Consider the following 14,602-nt stretch of genomic DNA (forward strand, 5'->3'; position numbering starts at 1 on the left):
ATATATATATATATATATATATGTATGTATGTGTATATATATATATATATATATATATATGTGTGTATATATATGTATATGTTTTAAGATGTCGTCTTGACAATTCTTGTCATTGACCCTATAGCAGAATTTGCATAATATAAAGTAGTAATATCAGAATGTTGAATACAAGCAAAAAAAAAAAGGACAACAGCCGCTCTCCCGATCTGTATTTTGTGATTTTGTGACAGCGAAACAATGATCACCTGTGTTACACTGCACTGGTTTACATTTCCTCAGTTCTGAAATGGGGTTAGTGTGCCACTAATGGAATTCATAAAAATTAAATATCTCAAATACAAGACACATTGGCATAGAAACAGGCTCTGAGGCTCTGATACATGTGATTAACCAAAAGGTGTGTGTGTGGTGCACAATAAAAGTGTGCAAAAGGGAAAGCAAACATTATATTGCTACTGGCATTGACGCCTGTCTTCAGACTCTGTTCTTTGAAGATCACAGGCAGGATGAGCAAACAGACCTGGAGGTGACATGACTGGGAGGAGCCACTGGCAATTACACTGAAGTGTAGATATGTGTTTGTTTGTACTGAAGTATGTTTGCTCAGCTGATAGCACAAACAGCTATGTGTGTATTCAGTCAAACACTGACAGAGAAAAAGCATCAAGGACTTCTGATAGGGTTAACTGCTTCTATATACATTACAGCCCCTCTGTTTGGATGCAGGATAAAGAAGTGTGCTTGTAAATCAGGCCTGCTTCACAGATCACTTACCGTACAGAGGCTTGAGAAATCTGGTCTAGCAATTAACAGCATGTCCCAAAATCCCTCCTGCTGCAGTTTTTACACTGTGTACACCATACACAGTGTAAAAACAGAGGTTATTAATTGGCATCTATGATTCCATGATGAACCTTTAACATACATGATTAGGAACAAAATCTGCTTAGGAAACCTTTTCGCCTTTAGATGAAATTCACGATCAAGTAGATTCCAATTGAAATGGCTAGATTTCGCCCACAAAAATTGTGAGCACACCTTAAAGGAATAGTTTACCTAAAAAGTTCAAATTTGCTGAAAATTTACTCAGACCATCCAAGATGTAGAAGAGTTTATTTCTTCATCAGAACAGATTTGGCATTGTGATGTAGCATTCTATCACTTGCTCACCAGTGGATCCTCTGCAGTGAATGGGTGCCGTCAGAATGAGAGTCCAAACAGCTGATAAAAACATCACAATAATCCACAAGTAATCCACACCATCAATTAACATTTTGTGAAGGGAAAAGCAGCGTTTGTAAGACACAAATCCATCATTAAGATGTTTAATGTTTAATAATCCACAATAACCTTCCTTCAGTGAAAAAGCCTAAATAAAATAAAAAATCTTTACAGGAGAAAGCAATATTATGAATAAAATCCATTTTAATGATGGATTTATTTCTTACAAACGCACAGCTTTTCACTTCATAAGACGTTAATTGATGGACTGGAGTTGTGTGGATTACTTGTGGATTATTGTTATGTTTTTATCAGATGTTTGGACTTTTGTATGTATTATCATGAATATCATGTGGTTAAAAACTAAAAGCTAAATAGAAACGCACACCAGAGGATGATATTCTGTTTGCTTTCCTGCCTGCTATCATCAGCTTATTAATCAAATGCCTGATGCTTGCTGTGTTGGAAGCTGACACAACTCTTTAAACCCATCCCAGCCTCGCCAGCAACTCCATATGGAGCTGCTTCATTGGCCATGGCCTTTCATCGACATTTCCCACCAGAGCTGTTAATATCAGCCCTAACAAATCCTGACACACACCGACACAACCCAAATCCTCCTCATGCACTTCCGACTCACAATAACACCATCATCATTACCAGATTAATCCATATGGATTTATGGTTCCTATCTTTCAAAGCTCGTTGGAAAGCACTTTCCCCCTCCGGGTGCCAAAAGATGATGATAATCCAATGTTAGCACCAAATTAACTCACACCATGAAGCTTTCTTGTAATTATTGGTCCAGTTATCAGATTTAACACTGACTTGACTGGTTGAACGCAATCCATTTTATCCAAAACAAAACCCATCAGGACAAGAAGAAATTATATCAGTGTGATAGTGTGACAAAGGTGATCCATAACTCAGGTTGGCCGAGAAATTGGAAGAGGACTGTGTATATTTTGAGCATTTTTGTATATCTGTCACATTCTGACCGACTCTAACTGACTTCTGCCCACAGATGCTCAGCCCACAGAGGCAGAGACAGCCGTGTGGAACCAGGTTAGTGCCGTGCTGGAAGAGGCCCATGGGATACTGGCAGAGTTACAGTCTTACAATGGAGCAGGACAAGAAATAAGAGAGGTGGGGCTATTTTTGCATTTAATGAAAATAAACAGAACATGTCGTATCTAAAAGCTGCATGTTTTGAGATATCATGCATGTATAGCACAATTGTTGTGGGCAGTGCAAATCACTAATGAAAAATTAGATAAACAGACAAAAACTGTCATTTTGTCAAAAACTGTCACAAAGGCTGAATTAAACAAATGTAAAATAAAGTAAAACAGTAATATTGAAATGTCAATATGAAATAACTGTTTTCTATTTTAATATAGCCTACACTATCATTCAAGATTTTTAAAAATGTTTTTAAATGAAGTCTCTGATGCTCACAAAGGCTGCATTTATATGATCCAAAATACAGCGAAAAGATTAATATTGTGAAATATTTTTAGTTTAAAACAACTGTTTTCTATTTGAATATATTTAAAAATGTAATTTATTCCTGTGATGCAAAGCTACATTTTCAGCATCATTACTCCAGTCTTCAGTGTCACATGATCCTTCAGAAATCATTCTAATGATGAACATTTCTTATTATTATCAATGTTGAATACAGTTATGCTCCTTTATATTTCTGTGGAAACTGTGATACATTGTTTCTTTGTTTCTACACAAGATTCTTTCTCAATCAATATAAAGATAAAAAGGAACAGCATATATTTGAGATAGAAATCATTTGTAACGTTATAGGCTAAATGTCTTTTTTCACCTTTGACCAACTTAATGCATCCTCACTGAATAAAAGTATTAATTTCTTTAATTAAAAGACATTAATTTCTTTAAAACTGCATTAACACTGCATATGAAATGTCTCTCTGTAATACTTAATTGAATAATACCACTGAGTGATCATATGTTTTTTTTATAATGACTGATAAAGTGGATATTTCACCGTCATACATGACGATGCACTGATGCTACTTTCATGCAAGGTGAGCATAAAATCTTTGATAGATGACTAGAAGCTCGGAAGTGTCCAGTTAAAGCAAACCGAACACTGCAGCTAAAAACTAATCCAAAGTAACTTTTTAAATTAAATCAAAAGATGAAAAAGAATAGCATTTATTTGAAATAGAAGTCATTTGTAACATTATAAATGTCTTTGCGTTCACCTTTGACCAATTTAATGCATTCTTGCTGAATAAAAGTATTAATTTTTTTCAAATATGTAACGGTAGTGTTTTTCACCCCTTTTTTTAAATTTAGTGAAACAGAGTTTTTTGTCTGGGTTACAAAACCCTAACTAGAGTAATAGTGTTGCTTACCATAGAAAGATCCACTGATATTTACTCATCCTGAGCCAGGAGTCAATTCACCTAGGCATTATAAAGCATCAGGTTTGAGCAGTTTTCAATCATTCTGGTCCATAAACAGCAAATGTGCAGTAGTTATTCAGCTGTGAATGTTTCACACTGCTGAATAAATCGCACAATGTAACTTAATTTAAAGGCTACAGATGACCTTTAGTTTATAGTCAGTGTAAATGAAGGTTGTGGTTTCAGTTGCTCTCGCTCGTCCTTCTCTCCAGGCGATCCAGAACCCCAATGACCTCCAGCTGCAGGAGAAAGCCTGGAATGCAGTCTGCCCCCTAGTGGCCAAGCTCAAGAGATTCTACGAATTTTCTCTCAGGCTAGGTAAGTGGGTGGCCATTGTTTTCCAATTGTCTTCTTTTATAGTTATGTAATGGGCCTTGTGAGTTCGAGCCGTCCAACGCGCTGACCGTGCGTACAACGAGTGCTGCAAGCATCCGTTTCTGTCCTCCTCTGCAGCTGACCTCGTAAAGAGTTGGCATGGCAACCGCGGCAGCAGAGCGTAGAGGAGGCTGCGTTTCTGCCTCCCATGCACGCTGACAATTCAGTATACGGTTTGCAATCGTCGTTCAGCTGCCTCTTTTTCACAGCAGTGCTGACTAGTGAAAAGACGCAGATCTCTGGCCAGACAGATAACATGCAGATAAGCTTTTTCCTGCCAAGGTATGGCATCGCAGTGACTCATGAGAATAAAAGGCCCCACCCTCCTCAACACATCCTGCTATCCGCAATATCTGGTCCCCGGCTGATAGAGTCAGGTTTCTCGGTAGGCCTCCAGATAAAACATATCAGCTTCTTATTTATAGTAGGGCTGCTGCATATTTGATGAGAGGAAAGGATAGCTCCTCTGGAGACATGCTTAGGCATACTAATGACATTCAGACATGGCTTAGCTCTGACGGTGAAGCTGTACAGTACGTCTTCTAGTCGCCAAACAGGAAACAGCTTTAAACAGTACAGCACAGACCTGCAGCATGGATTCACTCTGATAACATTAATGCAGTGATAATATTAATGAAACTGCATTAGCACTACTTATGAAATGTCTCTCTGGAATACTTGATTCAATGCCATCGAGTGGTTATATATTTTTTTGTATAAGGATGATTAAACTGGATATTTCACTGTCAGACATGACAATATCCTGATGCTGCTTTCATAGCTGTCATATATTGTAATATAGCCTAGGAGAATGTAAATATTTATTGCAATCATTGATAGATGACTAGAATCTCAGAAATATCCAGTTAAAGCAAACACTGAAACTAAACCATAGAAAAAGTAACTTGGCTGTATTTACAATACAATAGAGATATAAGAATAATAATAAAAAAGAAAGAATACATTATTTATTTATTTTATTTAAAACGTTATTCCTGTGATTGCAAAACTGAATTTTCTATAACAACAACAACAACAATAATAATGATATAATGGGCTATTTTTTAAAAGGAAGTTAAAGAGATAATTAATTTAAACTTTAATCAATATTTCACAATCATATTTATAAATTTGGTAAGCCACCATATAATAACTGGGATAACGTACAGGCAGCTAGTCATTTTATTCCCTATTAATACACTGGTTTGGTGTTCGGTTATTAAATGAGTTTTAAAAGCAGCCAGAAACATGGTCGTATACTGCAGTTGGAAGTCATTAATGCTTGAATCAGCTGCGGCTTCCAACGTTCTCTAGTATCCAGGCAACACTGACGGGATCACAGGTTCTTATGGCTTATGATAAATTGCAGCAATTACAAAAATACAAAAGAGAGGCGTTAGAGGCAAATACAATGGTAACTGTTGTGCTGGTAACCATGGAGATCAAATACACATATTGCAGTGCTGCGCTTTTGATACATTATGCAGGTATGCCATGTGGATTACAAATCAGATTAAAGGCCAGAGGTGTGGGGGGAAAACAGATGATAAAAGGCTTCAAAAATCTTGAGGGACGATAACAGCATTCACAGTGAATTAATTTGAAAAGACAAATTGCTACAGAGAAATGACTATAAACTGTAAGAGACAATAAAATCTGTAATCATTGTGTGTTTGCAGAGAACGCCCTGCGCAGTCTTTTGGAGGCCCTCACTAGCCCACCTTACGCTCCCATGCAGCATCTGGAGAGAGAGCAGGCCCTCGCCAAACAGTTTGCAGAGATCCTACACTTCACTCTCAGCTTTGATGAGCTCAAGGTGAGCATTTCTCACACATTACTCACTTTGATTTCATGTGGCATGAGCTCAGCTAAAATATTCAGATCTGCACTCAGTCAAGCCTCTCACATTGAAGTTCTTAGAGAGTCACGTCGAGTAAAATGTCTAAATGGCAACACTGTTAGCTGGTCTCTGTCTAAAGTGCACCCTTGAGAATGGGCATCTAGGAAATAAATCTTCACGGTGAGGTGTGATTTGCCACAACATTCCTCTCACCACTTGAAGTCGGTAGTCTCCATAATAATTTATACTGAAGGCGCTTTTGACATTTCTAAATCCTGTCTTTACTAGATGACAAATCCAGCCATACAGAATGACTTTAGTTACTATAGGAGGACCATCAGTAGGAATCGGCTGAACAACCAGCAGGTAAGTTCACAATCTGCTGAAATTGATACATAATTTGGTGTAGAAAACATTTTTTACTCAGAAAATGCTAGCAAGTTTCACAAACAGTTCAAAGAAATGGCAAGTCAACACACTGAATTAAACATGAAATTCTGAAGTAGAAAAACTGAAATAGTATTTCTTGTTTAGGAGCATTCACTCTGACAAAAGAAGTCATTCATTTTCATTTAAAGTTGGCGACTTCATTTCAATGACAAAGTTCAAATGCAGACAGTAAAGCTCATGTGATCTGCCTCATGACGCAGTTTTATAGTGTAATGCATGTATTAGCAGCCAACAGTCTGAGCTATTCATTGTTAGTGTGCATGCCCCTACAAGTAAACGCATCAAAGTTATTATAATTGACTGAGCAGAGAGCACATTTGTATGGGAAGGTTAATGTGTTACTTAAGAAAAAGCTTAATCATCTGGCAACCAATATTTTACATTTGCATTACAGTTAGAAGCTGAGAATGAAGTGAATAATGAAATGGCCAATCGGATGTCGCTCTTCTACGCCGAAGCCACACCCATGCTCAAAACTCTGAGCAATGCCACGACTAAGTTTGTGTCGGAGGTAATTCATGATTTCACCCAATCTTCTGCAAATGTGGGATAGTTCGAAAATACTTATCATCATGTTGTTCCAAACCTGTGAGTTGCTTTCTTCTGTTGAACACAAAAGAAGATATTTGAAAGAATATTGCTAACCAAACAGTTGATGGTAGCCATTGACTTCCATAGTATTTTTTCCATACTAAAAGAAGTCAGTGGTAAATGATGACAGAATTTTCATTTTTGGGTGAACTATCCCTTTAATGAAGAGTAGCCTACATATAACCAAACATTTGACTTCCTATGAATTGGAGAAAACAGAAATGTTGTCACCCTCTAGAGGCTCATACCGGTGTTAATTTCTATGCATGTTGCAGAACAAGACTTTGCCAATTGAAGACACCACAGATTGCCTGAGCACTATGGCCTGCGTGTGCCGTGTCATGTTGGAGACTCCGTAAGTTCATCTGATTCAACATCTTTTCAATAAAACATTGTGATTATTTGAACATTTATTAATGTCAATTATCCAGAATACATTCAATTTTGCTTAAAGTGATCACTATTTCCTGTCCAAAGGGAGTACCGGTGTCGTTTTACTAACACAGACACCATGCTGTTCTGCATGCGTGTGATGGTGGGCGTCATCATCCTTTATGACCATGTTCATCCAGTGGGTGCCTTTGCCAAGACCTCCAAGATTGATGTAAGAACACTTTATTAGTTTCAGGTACACTGGACCCAAAAAGTATTTGGACACTTCAGCCACACCTAAACTATATGAATGTCATTGGATTATAACAAAATATCAAATTCAGTGTCATTTATTTTTAGCAAAATATTTCACATTATATAGTCACATTGTACTGTTTAAAAAAAGATATCTAGACACTTTCTGGATGTCAGATGTTAGTGGATCACATTCACAGTTAATGTGATGAACTGTGAGAATTTGGAAGAAATTATGTCATATATTCACTTAAAATCACCATGAGACTAGTTGGTTTATAGTCAAACTGCAAAACTGGTTTGTAAAAGTGATGCCTAGTATAATTAGTTTGCACATACTTTTTATCTGATAATGTCTAATGCAGTGCAATTAATACATTTAAATGTGGCTAAATTGTCTACAGGCAAACGCAACTGCTCCATGTTTTTGTGAATATTATATAACTGAACTGCTTTCTTAAAGGCACAGTTCACCCTGAAATAATTTAATTTACTCACCCTCATGTTGTTCCAAACCTGTATGACTTTATTTCTTCTGCAGAAATAAATGTTAGACAGATTATCCACTCTTTTCCATATAATGAAAGTGAATGGGGACTGCTTAAAATATGTTCACCTTTACCAAAAATGATTCTGAAGAATGGCCATAGTTTTATTATAGCTATTGTGTGTTATAGTAAAAAAAGTTTAAAATAAATAAGATTATTTTTTTTATGTTTTTTTAAATAAGTCTCTTATGCTCACCAAGACTGCATATATTTGCTCAAGGTGGCATTTATCTGATTACTGTAATATTATGTAATAACAGTTAAACAAAACGGTAATATTGTGAAAATATTATTACAATTTTATTCATGTAGTGGTAAAGCTGAATTTTCAGCATCATTATTTCAACCTTCAGTGTTACATGACCCTTCAGAAATCATTCTGATATGCTGATTTTCAATGTTGAAAATGTTTTATTTTTTACATTTCTTTCTCAGGATTATTTGATAAACAAAATGTTCAGTGAACAGCATTATTTGCAATGTAAGTCTTTTGTAACATTATAAATGTCTTTACATTAAAAAAGTAGCGTCTCGTGGTTTCCACAATAATATTAAAGCAGCATAACTGTTTTCAACATTGTAAATAAGAACCATTGTTTATTAGAGCATAAAAAGACATGTATCTTGAGCAGCAAATCAGCACATTATAATGATTTCTGAAGGACCATGTGACACTGAAGACTGGGGAAATGATGCTGAAAATTCCGCTTTGCAATCACAGGAATAAATTACATTTGAACATATATTAAAATAGAAAACAGCTGCTTTAAATTGTATTAACATTTCACAATATTACTAGTTTTACTGTATTTTTGATCAAATAAATGCAGCACTGGTGAGACGAAGAGACTTTTTTTTTTTTAAACTTCAAAAAAAAAAAAAAGACAGATTTCACACAGTTCACCACACAAAAGCTATTGTGTGACTTGTAGCACACAGGTCATGTGGCCTACTTTTATGGTGTTTATTTGTCATATGGGACCTATTTGTTCATTTTATAGAAAAGAGAAGCCTGGGTGGTTCTACCTAGTATCTCCACACATTGTAGTACTTCTAAATCTAGAGCAGCGCTAGAGGGGTTTGTGGTTGTTCACGTATGCTTTTTTGGGTGTGTGGGTGGGCGTCCATGATCACAGTCAGGGGTGAGGGACAGAAAGGGGTGACCTTTCTTTTAAAGCTGTATTTTTGCATGCATGTGTGTGTGTGTGTGCGCCTGTGTTTGCAGATGAAGGGCTGCATCAAGGTGTTGAAAGAGCAGCCTTCGAACAGCGTGGAGGGACTGTTGAATGCACTGAGGTGAGTGTGCAGTACAACACTTCCCAACTGTAAATGGATAAAAAAAAACAAAAATGTGCAGAACATGCATGACCTGAAAGCTTTTCTTTCTTTCATCCAGGTATACAACAAGACATTTAAATGATGACAGCACCTCTAAACAAATCAGGGCCCTGCTTCAATGAGAGCGAGAAAGAGACTGACTGTCAGAGAACAAACGACGGTGGCTGGCGAACCTCTGAAGCCTGTTTGTTTACAAGAGCAAAATGCAACTTGATCTCAAATTAAATAAGATATTCTAGAAAAGAGAAAGGAATATGAAAATAAATAAATATATATATATATATAGATTGTTGATGGTTCATCATCGTGTGTCATTTTATAAAAGCAGGGAAAATAAATATATATATATATATATATGTGTATATTAAAATTCAAAAAGCAAACAAAACTACCCGATACAAATATAAAGGTCTTACAAAAACATATTAAACTTTTAGGAACTGAATTAAAACGTGATAGCTAAAACCACCAACAAAATGGTTAATATTCCAAGTTATGTCTGAGAGTATTTTTGCACACTTGAAAAGGAATCCCACTTCACAGGAAACACTTTAACGTGGCTTGAAACTGTGTATAGTTCAGATCCATTTTCATGCATTTAGACTCGATTTGATTTGTAACGCCTTTGCCTCATAATCCTCAATATGCTCCACCCAGTGCATTCTGGGAATCGTGGGTTTCCTGATAAAACTGCAGTCCATGGCATTTCCTCTTTGGCACAAAGTCTGTTACAGAATAAATGTAAAGATCACATACTTGAGACACATCTCAAATGCGTTCTATAAGCATCCAGCTGTATATATTCGGAAAGCACAGGATAGTTTTGTAAAGAAATGAAGCGTTTAGTGAAACGTCTTCACTAGTGCTGTACAGCAATACTCTACCGAGGCGACAACTGCAAACACGATCATTTGAAATGCCTTCATACCAATGTAAGAGATGTCGGATAACGCTAACAACTCGTCTGTGGAGGTTAAAGGCCAGTTGTAGATATCATGAGACGAACAATGCTTTAAATAGCTTTTTTTTTTTGCTCTTGTAAAGTTTGGATGCTAAACGGAGTGAGTAAGCCATGAAACTGTAATTCAGACGCAAACACGCATTCTGCCCTGTGCCATAGCTGCTTCCCTTACCACTGCGTCTCATTCAGAGTCCACATATTACAAACATCATCTGTAGAAAGTGAGGAACAAATAAATAAACCAAATCACACCATTGTGAACGACAACACGGCGTTGTGGATTTGCTTTCTTCTGTATCCAAAAGCAAATCATTGCCAAATGAGACTGCGACATAGCCTTTTAGATAAATAGAAGTGATGCGCTGTGTGACGTCCGAGCGATTCGTTTTGTCATGAACGCAGTCTAAATCTTGAGATACATTATACACACTCAGAAAACAACAGACTTGAAGCTGCAAAACCCTTGGTGTAAATAAGAGGAGTTTTCTTGTGGAATCTTATGAGGCCTAAACAAATGTTCAGTAGAGATCCTTTCTGTTAGAGTTACAGAATTAAAAAAAAGAAAAAGAAACAAAGATGTGGGTTGAAAAACAAAAGAATGACTCAAAAAGATTACCGCGACAAACGCAGTGCTGTATTTTGGGTGTCTCTCGCCATTAGTCGAACTTGATTTGATCTTCTAATACGTTTTCTATATGGAGTTCTGTTGCGAAACAAAAGCTCTGTATGAATATTTAGATGGCATGCTGTAAAAGTTCAGACAAGACTGTAAATACGGTGTTTTTATTCATTTTTAATTGTTCGGTGAATCTGAATTGGGTATGTGTTGTCTCTAAGAAAACCATGCGTTTTGGCTTGGACCATCGGACTTGCCGTAGACATTTGTTCCAGATCTTCAACTTCATATCAGCGGGGAATTCAAACAGGGCAGGGAGGAGGGTGGGGGGACGGGCTGTCCATTTGCTTGTTATTTTGTACATTTTGTGCAAAAAATAAACTTGTCATTTACTACATTCAACATGGCGTTTTGTCATCGACTTGAGCTGCTCCCTCAGGCTATTCTTCTCATAAAAGGTTATTTCACCTTCAGCATCAAATGAAGCACATAATGTATTTCTAAGGTTGAATGAGGTCAGTCTTCTGGATAATGAAGCTTTGACTCACACTGACTGAATGAGTTGCTGTCCATGGTGCTGTTTTCTGAGCACACTACTACAACACTAAAGCGAATCACTGCAAAGACAGTCTATTTCATTACCAGTTCAGAGAATGAATGCCATCCCAAATTAAATACAATCATGTCATGTATTTGTAACAAAACACTTATAGAAGCATTATATATTCATGTTTATATTCATGACCCGCAAGGTCAGATATATTATTAAATCTTTACCCATTACATTTTGTGAAAATAATTGACCATTCAAATTTTTGAGGTCAGCAAATTTTTTTTTTATGAAATTAATACTTTTAATTAGCAAGGATGCTTTAAACTCATTCAACGTGACAGTAAAGACATTTTGTCATGTTACATAACTTTACAAATGATTTCTATCTCAAATCAGTGCTGTTCTTTTGAAGAATACTGAAAATAGTATCATAGTTTTCACAAAATTATTAAGCAGCACAACCGTTTTCAACATTCATAATTTAAAAATAAATAATTAATCTCTTAAGATTTCTGAAGATTCATGTGACACTGAAGACTGGAGTAATGAAGCTGAAGATTCATCTTTGCCATTATTCAGCTTAAAAAAAATCATTTAATAATTTTTATAATATTTTGTTAATAAAATACTATAATAAATGCACTCCTAAGAGACTCAAAAACATGAAAAAAAACTTTACTGTTCCCAAACTTTTCAATAGTAGTATATACTGAAAAAAGTTTTAAAACATACAGTCATAATATATTTTCACTCAAAAAATATGATTCAACAAACAAGAAATATAACAAAATGAATAAGAATTATTTTAGGACCTAGATGATCATTTTGCACACAGATTTGTGGAATCCACGCTACTGCTGGTGTATTTAAGCAAAAAAACAAAAAAAACAAAGGACAAACCAAACACTGATGCAATCTGAAATGTATACTATTTTTGTATTTCAACTTACAAGTCAAATGATTATGCTAACAATATTATATAGAGGTAACACTTTAGAGTAGGGAACACTAACCAGTTGCTTGCTAGCATGCATATTACTAGCATATTGGCTGTTTATTAGTAACCTACTTATAAAGCACATATTAATGCGTTATTTTTATTTATTTATTTAGTAATTTAGCAGAAGCTTTTATCCAAAGCAAGCAATTGTCCAATGAGGACAACAGAAGCAATTAATTGTAGTATTAAAACAACTAAAAACAGGTCCAAAACTAAAAGCTAAAACTTTATAAATACTACAACTTACAACAACTTACTTACACATAGTAAGACATGGTTATAAAAATTGAAACAGAAGTGAAACTAGTAGGAATTTTATTCTATTATTAATCATTTATTCTGCATGACTATATTTTAGATGCCTTATCGCTACCCCTACCTACACATAACCACTACAACAACTACCTTACTATAGTATGAGCAGCAAATTAGGAGTTTGCTGAGGGAAAACTGCAATGTGCAAGTGTTTTCTCTACACCTGGTTTTCAGTAGACAAAAAGAGCTTAATGTAAAGGTATTGTTCTCCTCTTGGACTAACACTAGTATGTCGGTATTTTGGCAGTAGCAAGAATTTAACCTGTTACGCTATTTCCAAAAACATGACTTTTTAATGCAGCACTAAATCTCAGCAACAGTGTATTTAAGTTTTACATCCAACCACAAGGGGGCAGCAACGTACTAAAATTGAGCCGTCTTGTCTATATTCACAGCCCTACAGTATCAAGGGGCCCTAACATTTTTATAGCTTCATTTAAGCTCTTATTAAAACATTTACACCCACATATTTCATGTGTACATAAATGTTACCACGTCTTTACAGAAGCCCCAGTGAGTCTGAGGAAGGTCTGGCTGATATTAGTGCAGAGAAAGCTTTAGTAATCAGGGACAAAAGAACAACAGGAGATGAGAGATGACGTGCGCAGTTATTATTGGAAAGCTGTGAAAAGAGCTACGACAAAGTGGACACACATGATTCATACACAGGCCTTTGTAAAAATTCAGAAAAAAATATATAGAAGAAAAGAACTGCACAATGTTTTTATACCAAAAACGCACCAGGTAACAAGTTGTGTTCATATTTGTGTTGTTGTGACACATTAACCTAATTAAGTAATGACACTAATAATGATTATGTCTAATGATTTAACCACTTGGTTCTTGAACGCACCCTTAATGTAATTACAATCGAACAAACTAAAGCTCACTAGTCATCGGCACTGCATTATTCATAGGTGGATTAAATGTTTATTGCAGCCCTTTGTACATTCAAGACTCTCATCCATCTGAAAATAAATATTTTATCAGTGACTGATTATCCTGTCATAAACCGAGCTGACATGTCTACACACGTCCAGTGCTGACCCAGTACAGATGCAGGCAGTCCATCATCTCACATCTGTACATCGAGACTCTGAGAAAGCTGTATCATCCTTCCTGAAGATGACGCCTGTTGGACTGGGAGCTATGTATTTTTGAGTGTTTTCCAGGTAGATTCAGGATTAGCTAGTCCGTTGGCAGGTGAACAAACCGGCCCAACATGAACCAGGTCGTTCCACCCCTGACATCAAGGGAAAAACAAGGAATAGAGGGAAGTAAAGTGTGAGATTTTCTATCTGGAGGGCATGGACCCTGTGACAGTTACCGGCTGTGTTTTACAACAGGGGCCCTTAGGGGTTGATGGAAGTGTGCGTCTGTCTCATTTAACTCCGTTTGATTAGCCTGCTTTATCAGTACACTCCCATAACTCCCAGTCTAGGTAACAATGTAGTTGTTGTGCGTATCCTTTTTCTATTGTTCGAGGGAAATCTTGGCACTGGGCTGTAATGAAGTGTGGTTATATTCCCCAACCGTCGTCACCTCCACCTGCCCTGTCCACACCCACACCAACTGTAACAACAGAGCGTTACACAGCGCTTTATCAGAGCCAAAACATTAACATGTACGCTTGATTGTGTCTATAAGGAAACAAGGTAAAAGTAATTTTAAATATTTTAAAAATGATTAAGTATTTAAAAATGACTAAGTAAAAACACAGTAG

The 14,602-nt window shown here is 36.2% G+C and overlaps 2 protein-coding genes across 5 annotated transcripts in view; one reads left to right on the plus strand and one right to left on the minus strand.

Moving 5' to 3' along the window:
* The window catches only part of LOC107687090 (protein FAM49A-like), a 30,993-nt gene extending 20,461 nt beyond the window's left edge, over positions 1 to 10,532 (plus strand). For all 4 annotated transcript variants that reach the window (XM_016484269.1, XM_016484270.1, XM_016484268.1 and 1 more), the window contains 9 exons: positions 2,246 to 2,367; positions 3,878 to 3,983; positions 5,720 to 5,856; positions 6,169 to 6,246; positions 6,725 to 6,841; positions 7,197 to 7,276; positions 7,399 to 7,525; positions 9,322 to 9,392; positions 9,493 to 10,532. In XM_016484269.1, coding sequence (XP_016339755.1) covers positions 2,246 to 2,367; positions 3,878 to 3,983; positions 5,720 to 5,856; positions 6,169 to 6,246; positions 6,725 to 6,841; positions 7,197 to 7,276; positions 7,399 to 7,525; positions 9,322 to 9,392; positions 9,493 to 9,556 — 902 coding nt within the window. In that variant the 3' untranslated portion in view covers positions 9,557 to 10,532. The remainder of the gene's footprint in view (positions 1 to 2,245; positions 2,368 to 3,877; positions 3,984 to 5,719; positions 5,857 to 6,168; positions 6,247 to 6,724; positions 6,842 to 7,196; positions 7,277 to 7,398; positions 7,526 to 9,321; positions 9,393 to 9,492) is intronic.
* Positions 10,533 to 12,909: 2,377 nt separating this feature from the next.
* The window catches only part of LOC107687082 (tRNA dimethylallyltransferase, mitochondrial-like), a 74,058-nt gene continuing 72,365 nt past the window's right edge, over positions 12,910 to 14,602 (minus strand). Inside the window, exon 12 of the mRNA XM_016484246.1 lies at positions 12,910 to 14,451. Within this exon, the coding sequence (XP_016339732.1) occupies positions 14,353 to 14,451 (99 nt within the window). The 3' untranslated portion in view covers positions 12,910 to 14,352. The remainder of the gene's footprint in view (positions 14,452 to 14,602) is intronic.

The sequence above is a fragment of the Sinocyclocheilus anshuiensis genome, unplaced genomic scaffold, assembly GCF_001515605.1.
Source record: "Sinocyclocheilus anshuiensis isolate Anshui unplaced genomic scaffold, SAMN03320099.WGS_v1.1 scaffold1251, whole genome shotgun sequence".
Classification (NCBI taxonomy): Eukaryota; Metazoa; Chordata; class Actinopteri; order Cypriniformes; family Cyprinidae; genus Sinocyclocheilus; species Sinocyclocheilus anshuiensis.